The following is an 18,695-nucleotide window of genomic DNA, read 5'->3' on the forward strand; positions in this document are numbered from 1 at the left end:
TTTTCGCTTCTTGGAAGAATATTTTTTTTTTTTGCCTTTTAACCCTCCCCCTCCCCTCCGCCTCTTACTGCCCATCTGTACCCCACTGAGCGCTGCAATCGGAGCAGGCCAACGCCCCCCCCCCCCCCCCCCCAAGTGACGCCACTGCTTCTGAGGACACACATTGTGTCCTGGTATCAATCAGTCCACCCCACCTTTGACTATAGTGGCTCCGGGATCAGCCAAGTTCACTAACCAGGCAGATGTCCACGCGAAGGGGAGACGATCCAAAGAAAGCAAGAAAGAAAAATGGACATCCCGCGTAAACAACCAGCGAAAGAAGATATCTTGCCTTCAAAAACAGAGTTGGAAGTGAAAAGCAGTAGAGAGAAAAACTTTGACAAAGTTAGAATAAAAAAAGAAAGGCAAGGAAGAAAACAAACGTTCCCCCTATTCAGGAACGCTACAGAGAACGTTCCTAGCGATACAGCCGCCAGTGACGATAACGTCGGGGGTGTTTGCGCCTGCCGTGCATTCGTCAACCACCCACAGCAGTAATCGGACTGTCATGCAGAAAGCACAAGGCCCAGTACCCTTACGGCAGTGAGGCCACCGAACGGCGGAGAGCTTTGTCAGCCAGCCGGTTTGAAGAGGACTGGAGCCGTTTCGGAGTGCGAGTTAGATAATGTAGTGGCGCGATGGGGCGCCACTACATTGTTTCCTTGCTTCCAGCCATTGTAATGTCGACACGCGCATTCTTGCATTCAGAAGTTATCGAAACGTCGCAAGGGCGTTCAAAATACAACCGTATATATATATATATATATATATATATATATATATATAGTATACTGAGCAGCTGAACGGCCTCGCCAACTAAACCGCACGCGTAAGGGTTGTTCGTGGGTTGATGTATGCGCGGTATGCTTCATTCGCTTCAGGCGCCAATTAATTCCGTCTATTGACAATTTAGTTTGACCCCATTTCCGGCATCTTCAGTATTACGAAAAGCGTACAGCTGCAGAACGGATTAAGAATTTTCAGTACCTCAGGGAGTTTCGTCAAATTAACAGAACGTGGTCTTTACGCGATAATTATCCACAAGAAAGTCGGATAAGAGAGCAACTATTTCATGTCTAGCTTGTAAATAATCTATCCAGGTACTCGAAAAGTATGCCTGTCGTAGAACACTGTGAAAAGCGATGCTGAGACTGCAAATATGATAGCAGACACCCAGCCGTCTACCTCCATACTCGTTTCACTAAAACACTTTACACTGATTATTCTAACTTTCAGCACAAGTTCAATTAGAAGTGTTTCAATATGTATGCGACATGTTCTAAATATTATTCACATTATTGCTTTTGCTTTTGATGTAGTACTTTGACATGCGCAATTGTGCATACAGCGTCTAAAGGGGCTATGGCAGACTTTATAAACGCTTGTGCCGAGGTGTAGAGTATAAGAGAGAGAGAGAGAGAGAGAGAGACGAATAGGAAGCAAGGACAAGGCCTTGCAAACCTCCGGCATGCACCGCGACATGCGCATACTGTCCAACTGTTGCGCAAATGTGATTTGTTTGCAAGCATACAAATGACGGAGAAGTCCGCCCTCATTAAATATAACACCGCGCTGCATCCAAGGCATGCGGATTAGCTCGAACCGAGCATAGCGTGCTCATCTTATTTCTGACTTTTCAGGACTCGGAGCCTGCAACAGTGTTTAAAAAGAGAGCTCTCTACGCGCAAACTGAGCGCCAGTATGCTGTCGAAACCACGTATGCTTAATACTCTAAGGTCGTGCGAATATTCGAAACTCTCGAATAACGAATCTAATAACGAATCTATTCCATTCGTTCATCGAATCGAATAGCCACTACTCGTAAATGCGAATATTTTTCAAATACATTCCCTATATTTCAGAACGTCAACTGCGCCCAATTAAACATAAAGTTGGAGCAAAAGTGCGGTAAATTTTCACCCTTGCGGGCCTAGTATAGAAATAGCACATAAGGTCTTGCGTAGTGGAGCAGGCTGCGTTACTTAGGTAGCCATACTTTGCGGGATGTACAGTGAACACTCGCGCTCCCTGAAGAGTTGTGTACATGCGAAGAAACTGCCTGTTTGCTCCTAACGCTTCACTTGTGCTTTTAATAAGCAACGCTTCACAACGTACTATGTAATGGCACAAGCTTGCTAACATTAAGAATACTAGGATGTGAACATCGTTTTATAATAATTCTGATACAGGCTCTTCATTATTCAATTATTCGATTCGCTTCTAGCACTATTCGATTCGTATTCGATTCGGTCTCAAAAATCCCTATTCGCACACGCCTGCTTAATACTTAAACATTATTAGTCATCAGCATGCATATAGCTTTGCGGCAGCTTACTAAATTGCAAGCCACGTGACCAACACAGACAATCTTTTGACATCTTGTCATGCAAACGTGACTTGTGAGAGTGGAAAAGGGAAAATCGGCGCTCGAAATGGCATTGGTTCGCAGCCTAACCGCATAAAAGCACAAAAGGCAGCTCAGAGCCTCATTTAGGACGCCGTTCCGGCAGCGTTGCGAACATTTGATATCCAGTAATCCCTGCAAGAATTCTTTTCAGGATAGAAACATACTTGGCTTTGTATCTGTAGTACCTCATGAGATGTCGTCGACCGTTCACAGTTCCCTGGATTTCGTTAACCCTGGGGTTCGTATACGATATATTGCGGGTTCCCTTTATAGCGTGCAACGATTCGGAAAAAGAAAATTAAGAGCCAGGTGAATATCAAATACCTCTCAATTCTAAAACAATGGCGGCAAGACTGTTCCCACTCGATATATCGTTACTTCATTACGAAAGGAAAGCCCCCTTACACCTCATCATCTTCACGAGGTATGACGTGCATGTATACCCTTTATAAATCCTCTGACAATATAAGGGCGTAGCATGGGTGCGTTCGCTTTACTCCTTAAAGAGTCCGGCAGAACCTACCTCACGATGAATGTCGACGTTAGTGCGATTAGCATTGAGGCAATGTATCGAAACAGCGTATCGCAACCGCCGAAACGCGAGACCGCCGGGCTGCTTTCGCGCGCTTCCCTCTGGACACGCCGCGGCCATGCGGGCGCCGGCGCAGCGAAGTCCACGCTTGGTGCACGGGTGAGTGTGAACACATATTCAGACAAGACTGTCCGAATATATATGACCAGGTTTGACTACGCCCAGAACAGAAGAAATTTAAATGAGTCTTTTTATTTTTTTTTCTATTGGCAATAAAGAGAGGCACATTCCCAGTGACCCAAAATGACATCAAAGAGGTTCATTGAAGTGCGGCACATGCCGAGTTTCCATGCCCAGTGATCCCAGTAGGGGTGAAGGAAGTTCACTGGCGCGACAAATGGTTTAGAACGCGATTCCTCCGTCACAGCAGCCCGACGCTATGTATACCCATCAGATCATGTACAACCCAATGACCCAAGTTGGCGAGGAAACGGTTAGAGACAGACGCAGACAGACAACCCCCGGTAAGTGCGTGAAGTACCCTAAGAATGCTAATCGCATTTAAACTGGAAAGGCAGACGTTTTCTGTGACATGATGATATATTTACATGTTTCGCATGTGAAAAATAGTATAGCTGGCATCATGTCTTGTTGCCAACACTGTATTTAATGAAGTCAATAGTATTAATAATAATAATAATAATAATAATAATAATAATAATAATAATAATAATAATAATAATAATACGTGACTTTCCGTACTGTATATAACGGCAAGTGCGTCGGCAGCCGGGGCTGTACTGTAACTTTCTCTTCCTTCGCCGACTATGCAGCACCACCTCCTCAATGGCCACGCTTATCAAGAGGCTCGACCTGGCAAAATACAACTGGGCTGGACTTTGTTTTGTTATGAGTAAAGTTTGTTCTCTCTCCTTCTTCACTCGCTAGACGTCAGTCACTTCGCGCAAAGCGCGACCTCAGTGCGCCTCTGTATATATAGGGACGGTACACCTTTCGCCAATGCATATACACAGCTGGGTGTTACGTGGCAGTATATACCGGCGAGTCTCACGCGACGGTGACCACACTGCTCTGAACCGGTGTCAACGAACTCGACGAGCGCGATGTCGTGCTTTTCGCTCGCGATCACTGGACATCACCGCATCCCGGTTCCGCTCTTGTCGGCGTTGCGCGACTTGAACGCGCGGTACTATATACCGCGCTAAATATGAGCCGTAATTTGCAACCGGGTATACACCCCAATTAACGAGAAGAAAAAAACCCCAACCCCTGATCCCGGGCCGTACCCAGAAATAAGGGTTTTGTGGAAGCAGCAGCAGAGGCGATTTCGAAATATTAATCTATTTTTGCGTGGGAAATAAAATTAAATTATGGGGTTTTTCATGCCAAAATAACGATACGATTACGGGGAACGCCGTCGTGGGGGACTCCGGATTAAATATGACCACCTGGGGTTCTTTAACACGCACTTAAATCTAAGTACCACGATGCGTTCTCGCATTCCGTCGTCATCGAAATGCGGCCGCCACGCCGGAACCGAACCCACGATGTTGAGCCAGGGCCGGGGTAACGTAAAACTATTTCAATTCCAAAGCTGCCATTATCCCTCCGTGATAGGTCATAGTGGCTCGGGTCTCGCCCATTTGGGCTGAGTCTGAGCCATTTTGACCTATCCCGGAGGGCTAATGGCGGATTTGTAATAAAAACAGATTGTAATAGTTTTTGCATTATCCTGGCAGCAGCGCATTGCAACGCCATAGTCACAGGGAGACAGCGGCGCATACTTCACGTGAGTCAAGCACATCGCTGACGTACGTGTAAAAGTACAGTCGACTCCCTATTATTTCATCTCGGTTAATTCGGCTTTTCGCTTAATTCGAACGCGCGGAAATATCCCGACAAGAAACCATACATTGCTATGGAAGGAAGACGCGTTTAGTTCGAACGCGTGAAAGCATGTCGCTTCGGTTAATTCGACCCCCGCTGGTGCCCTCTCACGTGTGCAGCAGTTACGTGCTGAAGCCTTTTAAACACAATAAATTCAGCAGACGGCGCTACTGCATGCGTCCATTGGCGACGACGGTGGCTGCAGGAACCTGTCCTGCAGTGATGATAACGACTTGGGTTGTGCACTGAGTGATGTCTGTTTTAGGATTGAGTCAGAGCCGACGACAGGGTGGAGGCATGTGGGTCACCACCGACCGACGATGACATGCATAGTTATCGTAATACCGCAGCGAAGTAGCCGACAGACTATACTTCAAGCAATAAATAAAAAAAAAAAAAAACATTTGGATTCGTTCATTTTGGCGCGGTTTGTCCATTCGACTTTTCGGATTATTCGACCACATGTTGCGGTCGCACAAGGGTTAAATTAAACAAAATTACCTGTGTAACCAGAATATATATGTTGACGTATACACGTGATGATGTGAGTAGTGCTATCGCCGCGGCAGTAATTTCGGGAGATGCAGGGCCGTAACGCTCCCCACGGTTACGGCCCATTTTTTCGTATGTCGGCTTGGCCATGCGACCTCAGAGTTTCGTGGTCTATACCGGCTCCCGTGTTGCGACTCGTGTTGAGTGCGACAGCGCATTCACGTCTGCAAGACGCCCTATAGCGTTATCTGCGTTTTTGCAAGCTTGTGGTGTGCAAACGACGACCGTGTACTTCTGCTCCCGTTCCGGTACGTACACGATCCGTGCATCGCCCGCAAGCAGCACCCGTGTGGTCGATTGAGTTACCGGGACCGGCTGCCAGTGCGCCGGAGAATTGATTGCCTCTGTCGCACGCGAGAAGCGGAGCGTGACTGGAGCACAGGGCCCGTCGATACCGCACGGGTCAAGGCGGCGGGGCGCCGCAGTATGCCGAAAGTGCAGGTGGTCAATTTCACGGCTGTCACGCCGCGACAGACGAGAGAGTTGGCAGCATATATCATTTATGTATAGACTGTATACGCTACTCTATACTCCAGTTAGTCGTCAGTCCATCGCTGATGTGATCCCGGACAGCGGCAACTGCACCCTTCCTCAACGCCATAATATATATATATATATATATATATATATATATATATATATATAAATTATGCGCATATCGTACTGCTTTAAGAGAAACTCCACCTTGTGGAAAGACTCAAGAAAGCCTTGACTTGGCGGGCCGCACTCTCGCGCGCGAATTTGACAATGTGCTCCCGGAATGAAAAGGTTGTTGTGGAAGACACATGATGCACTAAATATAGCCACATCTCATGACAGAGGTCCCCATGACAAGCAATATAACCGCTCGCTTAGAAAAAAAGACATATATTCATGCAGAGAGTCTGAATCGCTTAGATGAGCTCACACATGCTACGTGAAGGCATCAATGTTGCCGGATTCGAGACCCTCGTTATGTAATAAACCAGAATAAGGTTAACCGAGGGGCCCGATCTTTATTAGTCATATCACAAGAAGCCAACAAACACTGACACCAAGGACAACATAGGGGAAATTACATGTGTTTAATAAACGAAATAAAGAAACGATAAATTAATGGAAATGAAAGTGGATGAAAAAACAACTTGCCGCAGGTGGGGAACGATCCCACAACCTTCGCATTTCGCTTAGACCGGTTGCCTTCACCCAAAAAAGATCACGTTCGCGTGACGCCTGCAGCAGAAAGGATGTTCTACATCCGCCGCCAAGGTCTGTGGGTCGTGGCCACTGGTCGTGGCACTGGTTAACACTCCCGGGGTTCTACTAGGAAACATGAATACCCAAGAAAGTGGATGGGGAAACGGCGCCGCGGTAGCTCCATTGGTAGAGCATCGCACGCGAAATGCAAAGGTTGTGGGATCGTTCCCCACCTGCGGCAAGTTGTTTCTTCATCCACTTTCATTTCCATTCATTTATCGTTTCTTTATTTCGTTTTATTATATGCCTGCCACTTGCCAGTCGGTAGATTCTACTTCCGGTTGGAAAATGCTCTATCCAGTTGTTTCCAGCTGGAGCTGGAAAACTTCCAGCTGGAAGTGCTGTTTCCAGCTGGAAGACTAGCTGAGGTGGATTCCACTTCAAGCTGGAAAATGCGATTTCCAGCTGGCTCTGGAAAATTTCCAGCTGGAGGGGCTAATTCCAATTGGAAACCTGGATGGGAAAACCATTTCCAGCTGGAAATTTACAACCCATTTTCATGTGGGTTATTAAACACAAGTAATTTCCCCTATGTTGTCCATGGTGTCAGTGTTTGTTGGCTTCTTGTGATATGACTAATAAAAATCAGGCCCCTCGGGTAACCCCCTTTCTTCTCGTTCATTACATAATGAGGGTCTCGAATCCGGCAACATTGATGGTTTCATGTAGCATGTGTGGGTTTATTGACTGGTTGCCTTCACACAAAAAAGATCCCGTTCTCGTGACGCCTGCGGCAGAAAGGATGTTCTACATTCGCCGCCAAGGTCTGTGGGTTGTGACGCTCGCTAACACTCCCAGGGTTCTACTAGGAAACATGAATACCCAAGAAGGTGGATGGGGAAACGGCGCCGCGGGAGCTCAATTGGTAGAGCATCGCACGCGGAATGCGAAGGTTGTGGGATCGTTCCCCACCTGCGGCAAGTTCTTTTTTGATCCCCTTTCATTTCCATTAATTTATCGTTTCTTTATTTCGTTTATTAAACACAAGTAATTTCTCCTATGTTGTCCTTGGTGTCAGTGTTTGTTGGCTTCTTGTGATATGACTAATAAAGATCGGGCCCCTCGGTTAACCCCCTTTCTTCTCGTTTACTAAATTAAGACGCACAGCATCAGAGGAAGAAAATGACCTATGAATATGTCCTATCGTCGTTTTTTTCTTTCTTCCTCTAATGCTGCGCGTCTGATTCACCTTAAGTAGCATGTAAATCCGTGCGACGTCATTAACTCCGAAGTATTCTTGCGTGTTTGTGCCAATTTTGAGCGCAGGAATTTCTTAAAGGTTCTAAAGCTCGCTAGGTTGAGTCTTTCATTAATTTAAAACGCAATGTAACCCGCAGCAGATGCTGCCAAAGTTCATGACGTCACGGCCATTAGCCATAGTGCGGAAATTTCTCGGTGGCGTCGCCACCCCTCTTTATCTCTGTTTTTGCTGTTCCACCGAGTCCCCGCGCTAGGTAAGAATGACATTTGCGGCTTGCCTCAGAAGAGTGCACATACATATTTACAAATACAGATTTACTTGAAATATCTCTCGCTCGTTACAGTGCCCTTTTAATGCGCATGGATGCCATCGCAAGAAGCACGCTATTATTGTTGAAGAAAAGTGACGTGTGACCCAATAGAGAGAACAAAACCGGAAGAAGCGCAAAACTGTGTCGAGAACAGCGACTCGCGCGCTCTATTTATACGTTCTTGAACCAAGTCCAAACCCCGACGATGCAGGAGGGCGGGAGCGAAGGAAGTAGTCGACTGACTCTACACGCAGTGTACAAATGCTGCTTACGACAGATTTAAAGGGCCAATATGGGGCCACTGAACGAGAAGCATCTGCATGATCAGAGAAGGACGTTGAGAGCACTATATGAAAAGTGGAGCAGCGACTCCTGCTCGCATGCGCTCGCTCTTCCGAGCGACATTTCTGTTTCCTACGAGCATTATAGTTGGCGTTCGCGTTGACGCGGTCTATTGGCAGACCAGGGCAACGCGATCCGCATATCGCGAACATAATTAAGCGCGTGGCCCATATATAAACATAACGGCGCGCGGTTCTCCAAGCCAGATTATATGCGAGAAAAACACGATTACATTTATTAAGCAAATATCTAACTGAAAGCAGACGTGCACATGCAATATTGCGTGAAGGCAATATTGCGTTCAAATACTCCGACCAAACCACGCGCGTGCCTTTTCAACTGCCTCTTTTTTTTTAAATTATAGATCGTGGTCTAGCACCGCGAGCTTGCGTGGGTGTGAGTCGCATGCGGAGTCCCAAAGTGAAATGAGAACAGCAGCCTTTGCGGAGCTACGTATATAAGCGCGAGACGACGCAGAGAGGAGAGCGAAGTGTGTGTAGGACGTCCGGCCGTAGAAGGTCAACTCAAGCGCGCGCCGCTGCTTCGGCTTGCGAGGCCTGCGTCAAACAGTGGCAATATGACTCACATATTATAATTACTGACGTTGTTTACGCGCAACAAGAGTGCCTAATAGACTGAAATGAAAAACGAAACGTGAATAATAATAATCGCGATCATAACAAACCAAACGCCTAGAACAAAACAACGAAAACTTACTTGAAGTGCGCTAGCTGTTTGCAAGCAGTCTTTCTTAGCACCACTCAAATAAAAACACTAGAATTTAACGTAATGGCAAGACACGCACGCTGTCTCACGTGTCCAAATACAACCCGACGAAGCCCTTGAAGGGCACGATAATCGTCTACGCGCAGCAGACCGCTCGTGTTACCGCGTACGCGATGAGTCGCCCACTTGACACACCCAGAAGAGAGGAGAGGATGGCTTTGGGAAATTTCAGTTCATTTTAACCACCACAAACGACACGGAACACACAGGTTTGCCGTCTAACGTTCAGGAAGACAATCTAAATGATAACGATACACCGATACACTGTTTTCAGTGACACCGAAACCAGAATCACAATCGCTCTGCTGAGAAGCCGCGCAACTTCTCCTGAGGTAGCAGAAGACACTCATGCGAAATGACGGCGTTCAACAAATCGCTCGAGATAATTATTGTTCAATCAAGTGTTCCACTTACCTTATGTAGAATAGAAGAATTTGGATGTCTCGACAACGTTACTGAGGGACTTCAACGCCTATACATACAGCAGTTGTCGCTTCCCATGCAATCGACTACAAATTTGGGCATGGGCCATAATGTTAGCCCGCAGCAAATTTATAAAAGCTAATTTACAAATAATAATACTTTCATGTTAAAAATAAATACACATATTTATGTGTATTTTAATTTATGTAATTACTTTTTGAAGTAATAAAAAAATTATTATTTTTGTGCGGAGCTGCACACATATGATTGCGCTTCGGCCATTCGGCAATGGGCGGTTGCGTGGGGAAGGATTCCATTCGTCATTGATCTGTTTGTAGCGCGTCGGTGCCACGACGAGAATGCGGTCGGTGCTTTGCCACTGGGAAACGAAAAACGCCGCGGAACATCGGAGTGAGCAAGTGCGCGGCTGAAACCAACGCAGTCGCTGAAGTTTCTGTGATCACGTCAAAATTTGTCAACGGGCAAATACGCCGCCTCAAAGTAAAATACAAACATGGCCGTCAGAGAAGAGAAAATATGCACGCTCGCCGCCGCATTTCTGGCGTTTCTGGTTGCCGTTTGTCGAGCCAGCGCTCCGATGGACATCAAAATGGACGAGAAGGCCCACAGCATTCACAGGGTTGATACGGTGAACATCCTGGTCTACACTTTTCTACTCATCCTCACGGTGTGCATCATTTGGCTGTTCAAGCGACGCCGTGCCCGGTTTCTCCATGAAACTGGACTAGCGATCATATTTGGTGAGTGCTTGTCTGGTTGTCCATTCATTACTTTGTTGCCTTGCTTTATAACCGACTGACCGCAAAGTGATAAATTTGTAATACTTTGTGTAAACCGGCTACATTAATGACCGAGACCAACCAGCGAAGTCAGCCGCTCGCATTCGTCTAGTTTGCATGCGTATACCTATTGACATAAAGATTGTACAGTCGCTTTGACTTCCCGCTGTCTATACCCATGCATTTTCCTAACTACATATTGTGCAGCCTTTACTTAGTTATTACTCGTGTCACATCTGGATCGGGCTGCTCCTCAAGATAAACGAGCTTGCGCCGCATCTGTGCCGTTGCAGACGCACTGCATTACAAAGCGCACGACATTTGCTCTTCTCGATATAAAAAATAGCAATTTGGCTGGAATCTCTGCGCCGTGTCCTCAAATACCGCTAAGCTTGGATGCCGCGCGATTTTACGCCCCCCTTCCCTCTCTCATTTCCCTCATTTGTGTTCGTCTGGGCAGCTTTTTCACGATGTCATTTGCTACAGCAATTGTTTGCGAACTGGGATTGTCAACGTCTGTAACATGGCGGTTCAGCGATTGCAGGTGGCTGTAAAATTTGGAAGCAGCGTAAAAAACGGTGCGCCTTTCCGGCAACCATTCGTTTCGTTGATCACCTTGCGGCGGCGCCGCGTCGGCAGCTGGCGGCTTTCAGCGCCGTCTCCTTGACTTGTAAGCTGAGCGATATAAGCCGGCAAGTGGCAGCCTGTCACTCGGCAGCGGCATTCGGTGCCCGTTACTCCTAGGAGTCAAACTACTGGCCGCGATCGCGCCTCGCCACAGCCAATCCAATGCTGGGTGCGGAAGGGGTGAGGCATACAGGATGCATGCGCATACGAGGTGTATGTAAACTCGTACGCAGGCCTCGACAGCCCCTGCAGATACAGCTACTCATGCAACGTCGTTTACATTTGGGCTCCTGTATCGACTGCAGGGGTGTATGTTATGTCTACATTAGGAATGTGCTTACGGAATTAAATGTTCTTGTCTCACACTTTCTCTGGAAGTATTCAATCTTTTGTTTGTTGCAGAAGCATATAAGTCTAGTTAATATGCAGATGTAACTTTTGAAAGCTGAGCCAACCAAAGTATTGTGAAAGCTTCCATAAATTCCTTGGTTACATGCCGGCACACATTTTGTATATTTATCTTTGTTTTTGTTGCTAATTGTGTTAGCGAAAAAAAAGAATACATAGACAAGCATAGCGAGGGCAGGGTGAAATATTGCCTGCCTATTGTCCACATCCCTTCACCAGAGTTATTTTTCCTTACAAAGCTGTATCTTTGTCTGAATTCTGTGTGCCGCATTTTTCAGAGGTATGCACTTTAGATTTTAGCAGATCATAGTACAATAAGTGGACACATAAAGAACAGGGCAGTCATAGCAGCAATGAATTCTATATCACTTATGCTAACATGCTCTGGAGTTCTGGTCTAGTGGTCTACCTGTGATACAGAGTTTCCCATTTAAGAAAGTAAAGTTCTGTGGTGTTCAAAATAATTAAGAATATTAAATTTTGTTGCTGATCTTTATACACTCAAGCCCACGTTGCTGTTTGTTACCTTAAACACAATCTGGTCCTCGAAATATGCAAGCATGAAATGGCACCACACGTCTTACATAACAAATGTTATACTGACCTGCTGTGGTTGCTATGGTGTTCTGCGGCTAATCACAGGATCGCAGGTGCAATTTCTGGCTGCAGCACTTGCATTACAAACGTGGGCTGGGTGCTCAGATTGCTTAATGTGCTTAGATTTACGTCCACACTGAAGAAACCCATGTAGTCATAATGAATGCATTCAGTCAGTGCATCTGCAAGTCGTACACACCAGCTTAATGCCTCAGGATTGTAAACACTAATGAAAATAACACTTAATGTATGCTGCATATGCTTTAAAGTCTTCTGATGAGATATTCAATGAATAATTAGTTAATATGTGCGATGTGATGTAAATGTCCTTCAAGGTTGAATCTTTCTTGCTTGCTCCAGCATTTGGTTATGTAGCCAGCTCTCTTTCTAATTCCATGGTTTTTGACTAGGGGAGGTATGTTGTAAGAATCCACTTAGTGGACATGTCCATTCCGTCTGCTGTTGAAGTTCTGATTGGCTGCGGCGCCTGGCTGCTGCAGACGCGCTGCGCAACCCAGCCAATCAGAACTTTAACAGCAGACGAAATGGACATGTCCAGTAGGTGGGCTCTTACAGAATACCTCCTCAGGAGTGTTTATTCCAGGAGAAGTTCTCTGGTGGCTGGGTATATTTTGGTGCTTCTCAATTATGGCTACTCTCAAATGCCAGGCTCTGGTTAATTGACTGCCTTTTTGTTTTGCGAGTCTGTTGGAAACAAACAAATGCATGGGACATAACTTTGGCTGATACGAAACATAAACATACATACGTCTTACGATTTTCACTTTTCTTTCTCTAAAATTCAATGTAACTGTCCTCACATTCATTGTAATGTAATGATGATGAAGTTGTTCATCATAAATGCTTTTCAATAGCTTGGTGGTTTATGTAATATCAAGGAAGCAGCAACCGCAGTACTGGTACTCTGAGCAATAGGCTGAGTGCAACTGTGTACCTAGGCTTTTAATCTTCTGTGGAAATGTTTCAACACTATTATACTGCTTTGGATTGTGCGACTTGATTTGCACTTTTTACATGGACTGTTCTCGCCAGCCCTGCTTGTAAAGCTGCCCGTAAGGTGACAGGATAAATTTGTTCTGTTTACCTGGAGTTGTGCAAATGTTCAGAACAGCAACGTTTTACAACAATGGGCATAGGTCCTCTGAATATGTTGCAAGTAGAATACACTGTTTTGCATGAGCCCAGAGATTAAACCTTGCAAGCACTGTAAGCACCACAAAAATTTCCGTGTTATTGTGCTGGAAAATGTCTTTATTTTTCTTGCTTTCTGGCTCACATTAAATGACAAGAGCCACGTATGACACTATTAATTTTGTTGCCATACACATAATTTTCTTTGTAATGTTATACAAGAAAAAAATTTGGAGGACTCTTAAGCTTTGCCTTGGAAGTGTGGAACGTTATAGCATTAAAAATCCCTGACTGCTTCTCACGCTTCCCAGCAACTGCAGCTTATGTAACAGTAACACTATGCACGAAGGCAACGTTCCTGGTAGAAATGCAGCCTCTTGCATGGACTGATCTCGGTGGTAATGCACAGCGGTGCCAAAAAATTTACATCATTTTCAGGTTTCTGTTATGGTTCTACACTTGTAATATTACAGTCTGAGATGATTCAACATAAAAGGCATGCACTGTTGGTGTTTTGTTTCATGACATTTTTTTCTGAGCTGTCATTCTCAAAATTCCAAGGAATAACTTTGTGAAGAATCTAAGACAAGGTATGAGCAACTTTAGTGATAGAACGGCATGGAAATATAACCCACATATACTGCATGTCACATAGCATGGCGTGGCATATACATATACCTAAATGTATACAGGAATTCTCGCTCACAGAGACGCTGGATGCAGACACTGGATTTTCTGTGACACGGCGCCCTCAATGCTGTCGCATTAAAATTTGATGGATGTACCTCTATGCAAACAGAAACTGCTTCCTAGAAACATGCAATATATCCTTTTCATAATTGTAAAGCTAGTTTTCCTGCTAGGTAGTTTGTCAAGCTGATAGTAGTGTAGTCATTATTGGAATGTGCACGTATGAGCACAGTTCGTTTATGTATGACATGGAAGATGTAGGTGGGACCCTTCTGATGAAACTATGCACAAAAGAAAAGCCTCAGCATGCGTAGCTAGCACTTTGTCCTCCTTTGAAATGTGACCCGTGACACCATTAGTTAGGCAAATGAGCCATGCAAGGAAGCGCCTTTGCGAATTCGAAAAAGGGTCTCTTGAGGATGTATGTGACTCCTCTTTAGATTGTAGCAAAGCTAATGCTGCAAGACATACATGCTAGTAGAATCCCAGTATTTAAATTTCACAGACATGGCACACTGCAGAAAAGAACATACAAAAAATAAACTCCAAGAAAGATAAATTGTACTGATCTTGCAACCATTTTTGCAGCTTCTTGGAATCATTTCTTTTGTGTTGAACCCCTAGTTTAAACTTTATCGAGGTTTGTGAACACATATCCTTGGCATATGGGCACCTAATAAGTCCTGTAAACTGGTACAAGTCACCAGTGTGTTGCACCTCTAGTGCATTTTATTTCTTTTTCTGTCAGCGTGCTGGTTTAGTGGCATCGGCTACAAGTTAGGTTTGCTGTTGGCTCTTTGTATGTCTGAATGTTGTTTAATGTGTACGCTTGCCATGCCATCTTTCTTGCCAAACATTAGAGAGCAAATTAGAGAATGTGCTAGACTGAAGAAGTGAGTGTATTGGTTTCCTCAGCATTGTGGCACTTTCCCTTTCATTTGTGTGGCAGTGATAACTCTTGCTTCCAAGCTACCATTCATAATAACTTCTGAGGCTTGTCTCTTTATTTCTAGTCCTTGGCATTTTAATTTCTCTGTTCCAACGTTTAAAAGCAGCAACTACTAGTTTCCCAAAGGGCCATTGCAGTTATGTTAGTTTATGTCACTATTGTCATCTTCACTTTAGGCACATAGAAATATGACTCTATGTGCTTTCCGTTTTTATCATGCAAAAGTTCTAACATTTTTTTTACACCATGTTTTCTTCTCCCACACATTGACATCAATTGTCAGCACATTTGCACTGCTATCTCATTTGTACGTACAACTGGTGGCAGACTGTGTGCATCTTTCTTTAAAGTGTGCTGTTGAATCATGGCCTTGCCTCCCAGATGCTACTGTCTACTCTTGACTTTCATAAGATCTAATCTCTCCCTCCCAAGTAACGGTATTTGTCTTGCCTGATTGCAGGTCTCATAGTCGGAGCAATAGTGCGATATGCAAGTGAGGAGACTGAAATGTCACATCTGCGTGTGGTGCCCGTTCAGGGCAGCAACTACAGCGATGCCGTCCCGCCAGACAATGTGTTTGTTATGTTGGAGGTCGCCAAGAGCGACATAGGGCACAAGGAGAACAAGACCTATGCGTACACCTTCCAAGGGGAGGTCACCGATGTTGAGAGTAAAAAACTGAACCAGAAAGTAAGTTGGCTTGTATGTGACTCAGCCAAGTTTGCATGGGTGTATGGGTGCATGTATGTATATAGCTTGGGCCAAAGATGCTGAGTAGGAAACTTTATTTAGCTCGTCCTTACACTGATTGAGTTTGGTGGGGACTGTCATAGTAAAGTGCAGTTAATTTCTGCTAGCCAGTTCTCGTGATTTTGCTACATTACCATTCCGCATCTTTCTTTCTTTTTCCAAACTTACCTGTTGGCCCTCTCAGCTTGGGCCAACAGCTACGAGCAGCTTGAAAAAGAGGAAATAGTGCTGTGAGCTCAGTTCACCATTAGGCCTTATGACTGCTGAAATAAAGTCTCATATTTTATAACTGTGCCTTGTAGCTCATAGACGCCAATCACCTGGGCATGACCCTAAATTGGGATGGAAAGCTCTCATGACGCAGTGCTGGATTCTGACAGCATATCTAGTTGGCTTACAATGACTTAATGCGTCTCCACACATGTAATTTCAGTGAGGCTGTACATTGCAAGAAATCTGCAGGACCGCCTCTGTTCAGCAGCAGTAATGACGAAATTTGCCTCCACAACACCAGCAATCTTTAAGATGTTATGCAATGTGAAATTGTTCTATTCCATAGTGAAAAGGCACACAGTGAAAGAAAATAAGGATGTAAAATCATGTTTTCGTGCTGGCAATAGTTTTTTTGCGACAAGCCCATAATTTTCTCCCTGGGACAGGAGGTGGCGTGGTTCTGAACTCTGCTCACATCACATACAGATGTTTCTGGGGTCAGTTGAAATATTTTTGTATAAGGAATTCGGGTTGTAGGTGGTTCAGCTACATACTAGAAAAATTGCACAGCCATGTCACTTTGACATGGTGGACTGACGGTTCTTTGTGACAGTTGCAGTACATATATACATGTCTTTTTGCACATACAAAAGACCTTACCCTTTGCATATTGGTAAAAGAAAATACATTTTTCTGAGAGTTGCCTGAAGAATAGATGAACCGATACCTCAATTTTATGCTACTTATTTGCTTATGATTATGCACAAGCAGTTACGATTACACTGGCTGTCAAATGGCCAAAGTTTGCATGTCGGATCCTGTAGGCATTGTTTTCGTATTAGTGCCTTGTGTATTGTTTACTTTAGAAGTGCAGTATGCATTCTATCTAAGCTTTATTGGTTATGCCCCTGTCATCCATTGTGTATACACCTATCATTCTGACAGCTGTTTAGTAGCGATGGTGTCACTGCTACAATGCAGCAGTGATTTTTAGAAGTAAGGGACTGGGAAAAATAAAAGTGCTAATTTCCAGCTTGAGTTGAAAGTCTGTGCACTTTCACTGTTCCTTATTTTCTTAAATTGTTTCTATGTTGTTGATACCATTGGAAAATGGAGTGCTGACAAGGGCTAAAACATCTATGCATGTTGCTACAAATTTTTCAAGACTTACTTCTGAGAAGTTGGGCTAAGCACAGGATTTCTGATGAATAGATATTGCTTCATCACTGTGATCATTATGTGCCTTAAATTGTTTAACTACAAATATAATTAATGATTATTATTTAGCTAACATAATGCTGCAATTTGTGTCATGAGTGGCATCCATTTATTCAAGCCAACCATTGATAAACCAGTATAAAAGACTGATTAATCCTACAGTTCTAGTGATGTTCAAACAACAATCCTTTAGTGCAGCTTATGTTGTAAAGCAGTGTTGTATTTTCTAAAACAAGAGGGAGGTTCACAGGAAGTCAGAGGCTTGAAGTGATTAACAGTGGTAGAAAAAAATGACGTCGCTGAAGCCAATTTGCTGACAAGGGGACTGACAAAGGCAAGTGCTTTTGTTAAAATGTTGGCTTCAGCGACGTTCCCTGTTCTACCACTGTTAATTAGTGTTGTGTTGGCTACTTATTATTTTTTTGTTTCTTTAGCATTCCTTGCACTGTGGTTCAAAAACCCATGCTTTCAGCTTGGGTCAGGTCTGCAGTATGTATGTGGCTCTGTGGCACTCATGCCGCATATTTCATATTGGGCATCGAAGGGCCTAATTGTTTGTGCTGTGATTGGTTCCTGTTTGTTAATTTGCTGTCTTGTTGCAGGCAACCTTTGATCCAGAGATATTTTTCAACATTATCCTACCACCCATTATATTTAATGCTGGGTACAGCTTGAAGAGGGTAAGTTCCAGTGCTTTGAACATTTTTTAGACTCCCAAGCTGTTGTGAATTTAAAGAGACATTATTATATATTGTCTTTGGTTAAAATGTGAAATTGGGCATGTAGTGCTGAGCTCTTGAAATGAACAGTTGTATAAAGCTATGGTGACCACATGTTCTTCATTGACTACATTCAAGGGAGCTGAAGAGCTTGTTTTGAGTTGATTCTTGACGTTGGTGTAAATTCAATTTCTGCTAACACCAGTAGTCTGGTACTATACCTACGATTTACCTGCGAGTGTTGCTGGTAGCATAGTGTAAGGAAAAATATATAGTATGTGCTTTTCTTTTTTCCTTTAGAAATTCTTCTTCAGGAACTTAGGCACGATCATGACCTATGCCTTTGTAGGAACAACAATATCCTGCTTTGTTGTTGGGTGAGTGACCATTACATTGATTTTTTTTTCTTCCTAGTTGGAATGAAATTCTTCAAGTTCACAGTGCAGACGTTGGATAAGGACATGAAGAATGTAAACGAAGAGGACAGACAAGTGCTGCCCTCATTTACATTTGGCTTGTCTTGTCCAGTTCCCGCGCTGGGAGGTTGCATCGTGAATGTAGCTTGGTCACGTAATTTTCTGCAGTGAAATGACAACTCTCCTCATTTTTTATCCCCTAGTAGGACAGTGGCATAAATTTGTCACTTTTGCACAGTCATTCATGCTGCCCAAAACTGGAGTGTGTAGACTTTTTACATGATCTGATGTAACCTTTCGCTTACACTAGACAACCATTGCTTATAGCTTTTATTGAGCTCCATTAGGTTCCACAAGCAGCGCAACATTTATCACTGCACACTTAGCTTTAGCATGATGTTGATTTTAGGCAAATACATA

The 18,695-nt window shown here is 44.2% G+C and overlaps 1 protein-coding gene and 1 non-coding gene across 2 annotated transcripts in view; both read left to right on the plus strand.

Moving 5' to 3' along the window:
• Positions 1-7,521: 7,521 nt before the first annotated feature.
• Positions 7,522-7,594, plus strand: TRNAP-CGG (transfer RNA proline (anticodon CGG)). Its single transcript has one exon. It is a non-coding gene; the product is annotated as a tRNA-Pro (tRNA).
• A 2,431-nt stretch (positions 7,595-10,025) lies between these two features.
• Positions 10,026-18,695, plus strand: part of Nhe3 (Na[+]/H[+] hydrogen exchanger 3) — an 85,102-nt gene continuing 76,432 nt past the window's right edge. Inside the window, exons 1-4 of the mRNA XM_072286487.1 lie at positions 10,026-10,497; positions 15,420-15,649; positions 17,743-17,820; positions 18,160-18,236. Coding sequence (XP_072142588.1) covers positions 10,251-10,497; positions 15,420-15,649; positions 17,743-17,820; positions 18,160-18,236 — 632 coding nt within the window. The 5' untranslated portion in view covers positions 10,026-10,250. The remainder of the gene's footprint in view (positions 10,498-15,419; positions 15,650-17,742; positions 17,821-18,159; positions 18,237-18,695) is intronic.

This window comes from Dermacentor andersoni, chromosome 2 (genome assembly GCF_023375885.2).
Source record: "Dermacentor andersoni chromosome 2, qqDerAnde1_hic_scaffold, whole genome shotgun sequence".
Lineage (NCBI taxonomy): Eukaryota > Metazoa > Arthropoda > Arachnida > Ixodida > Ixodidae > Dermacentor > Dermacentor andersoni.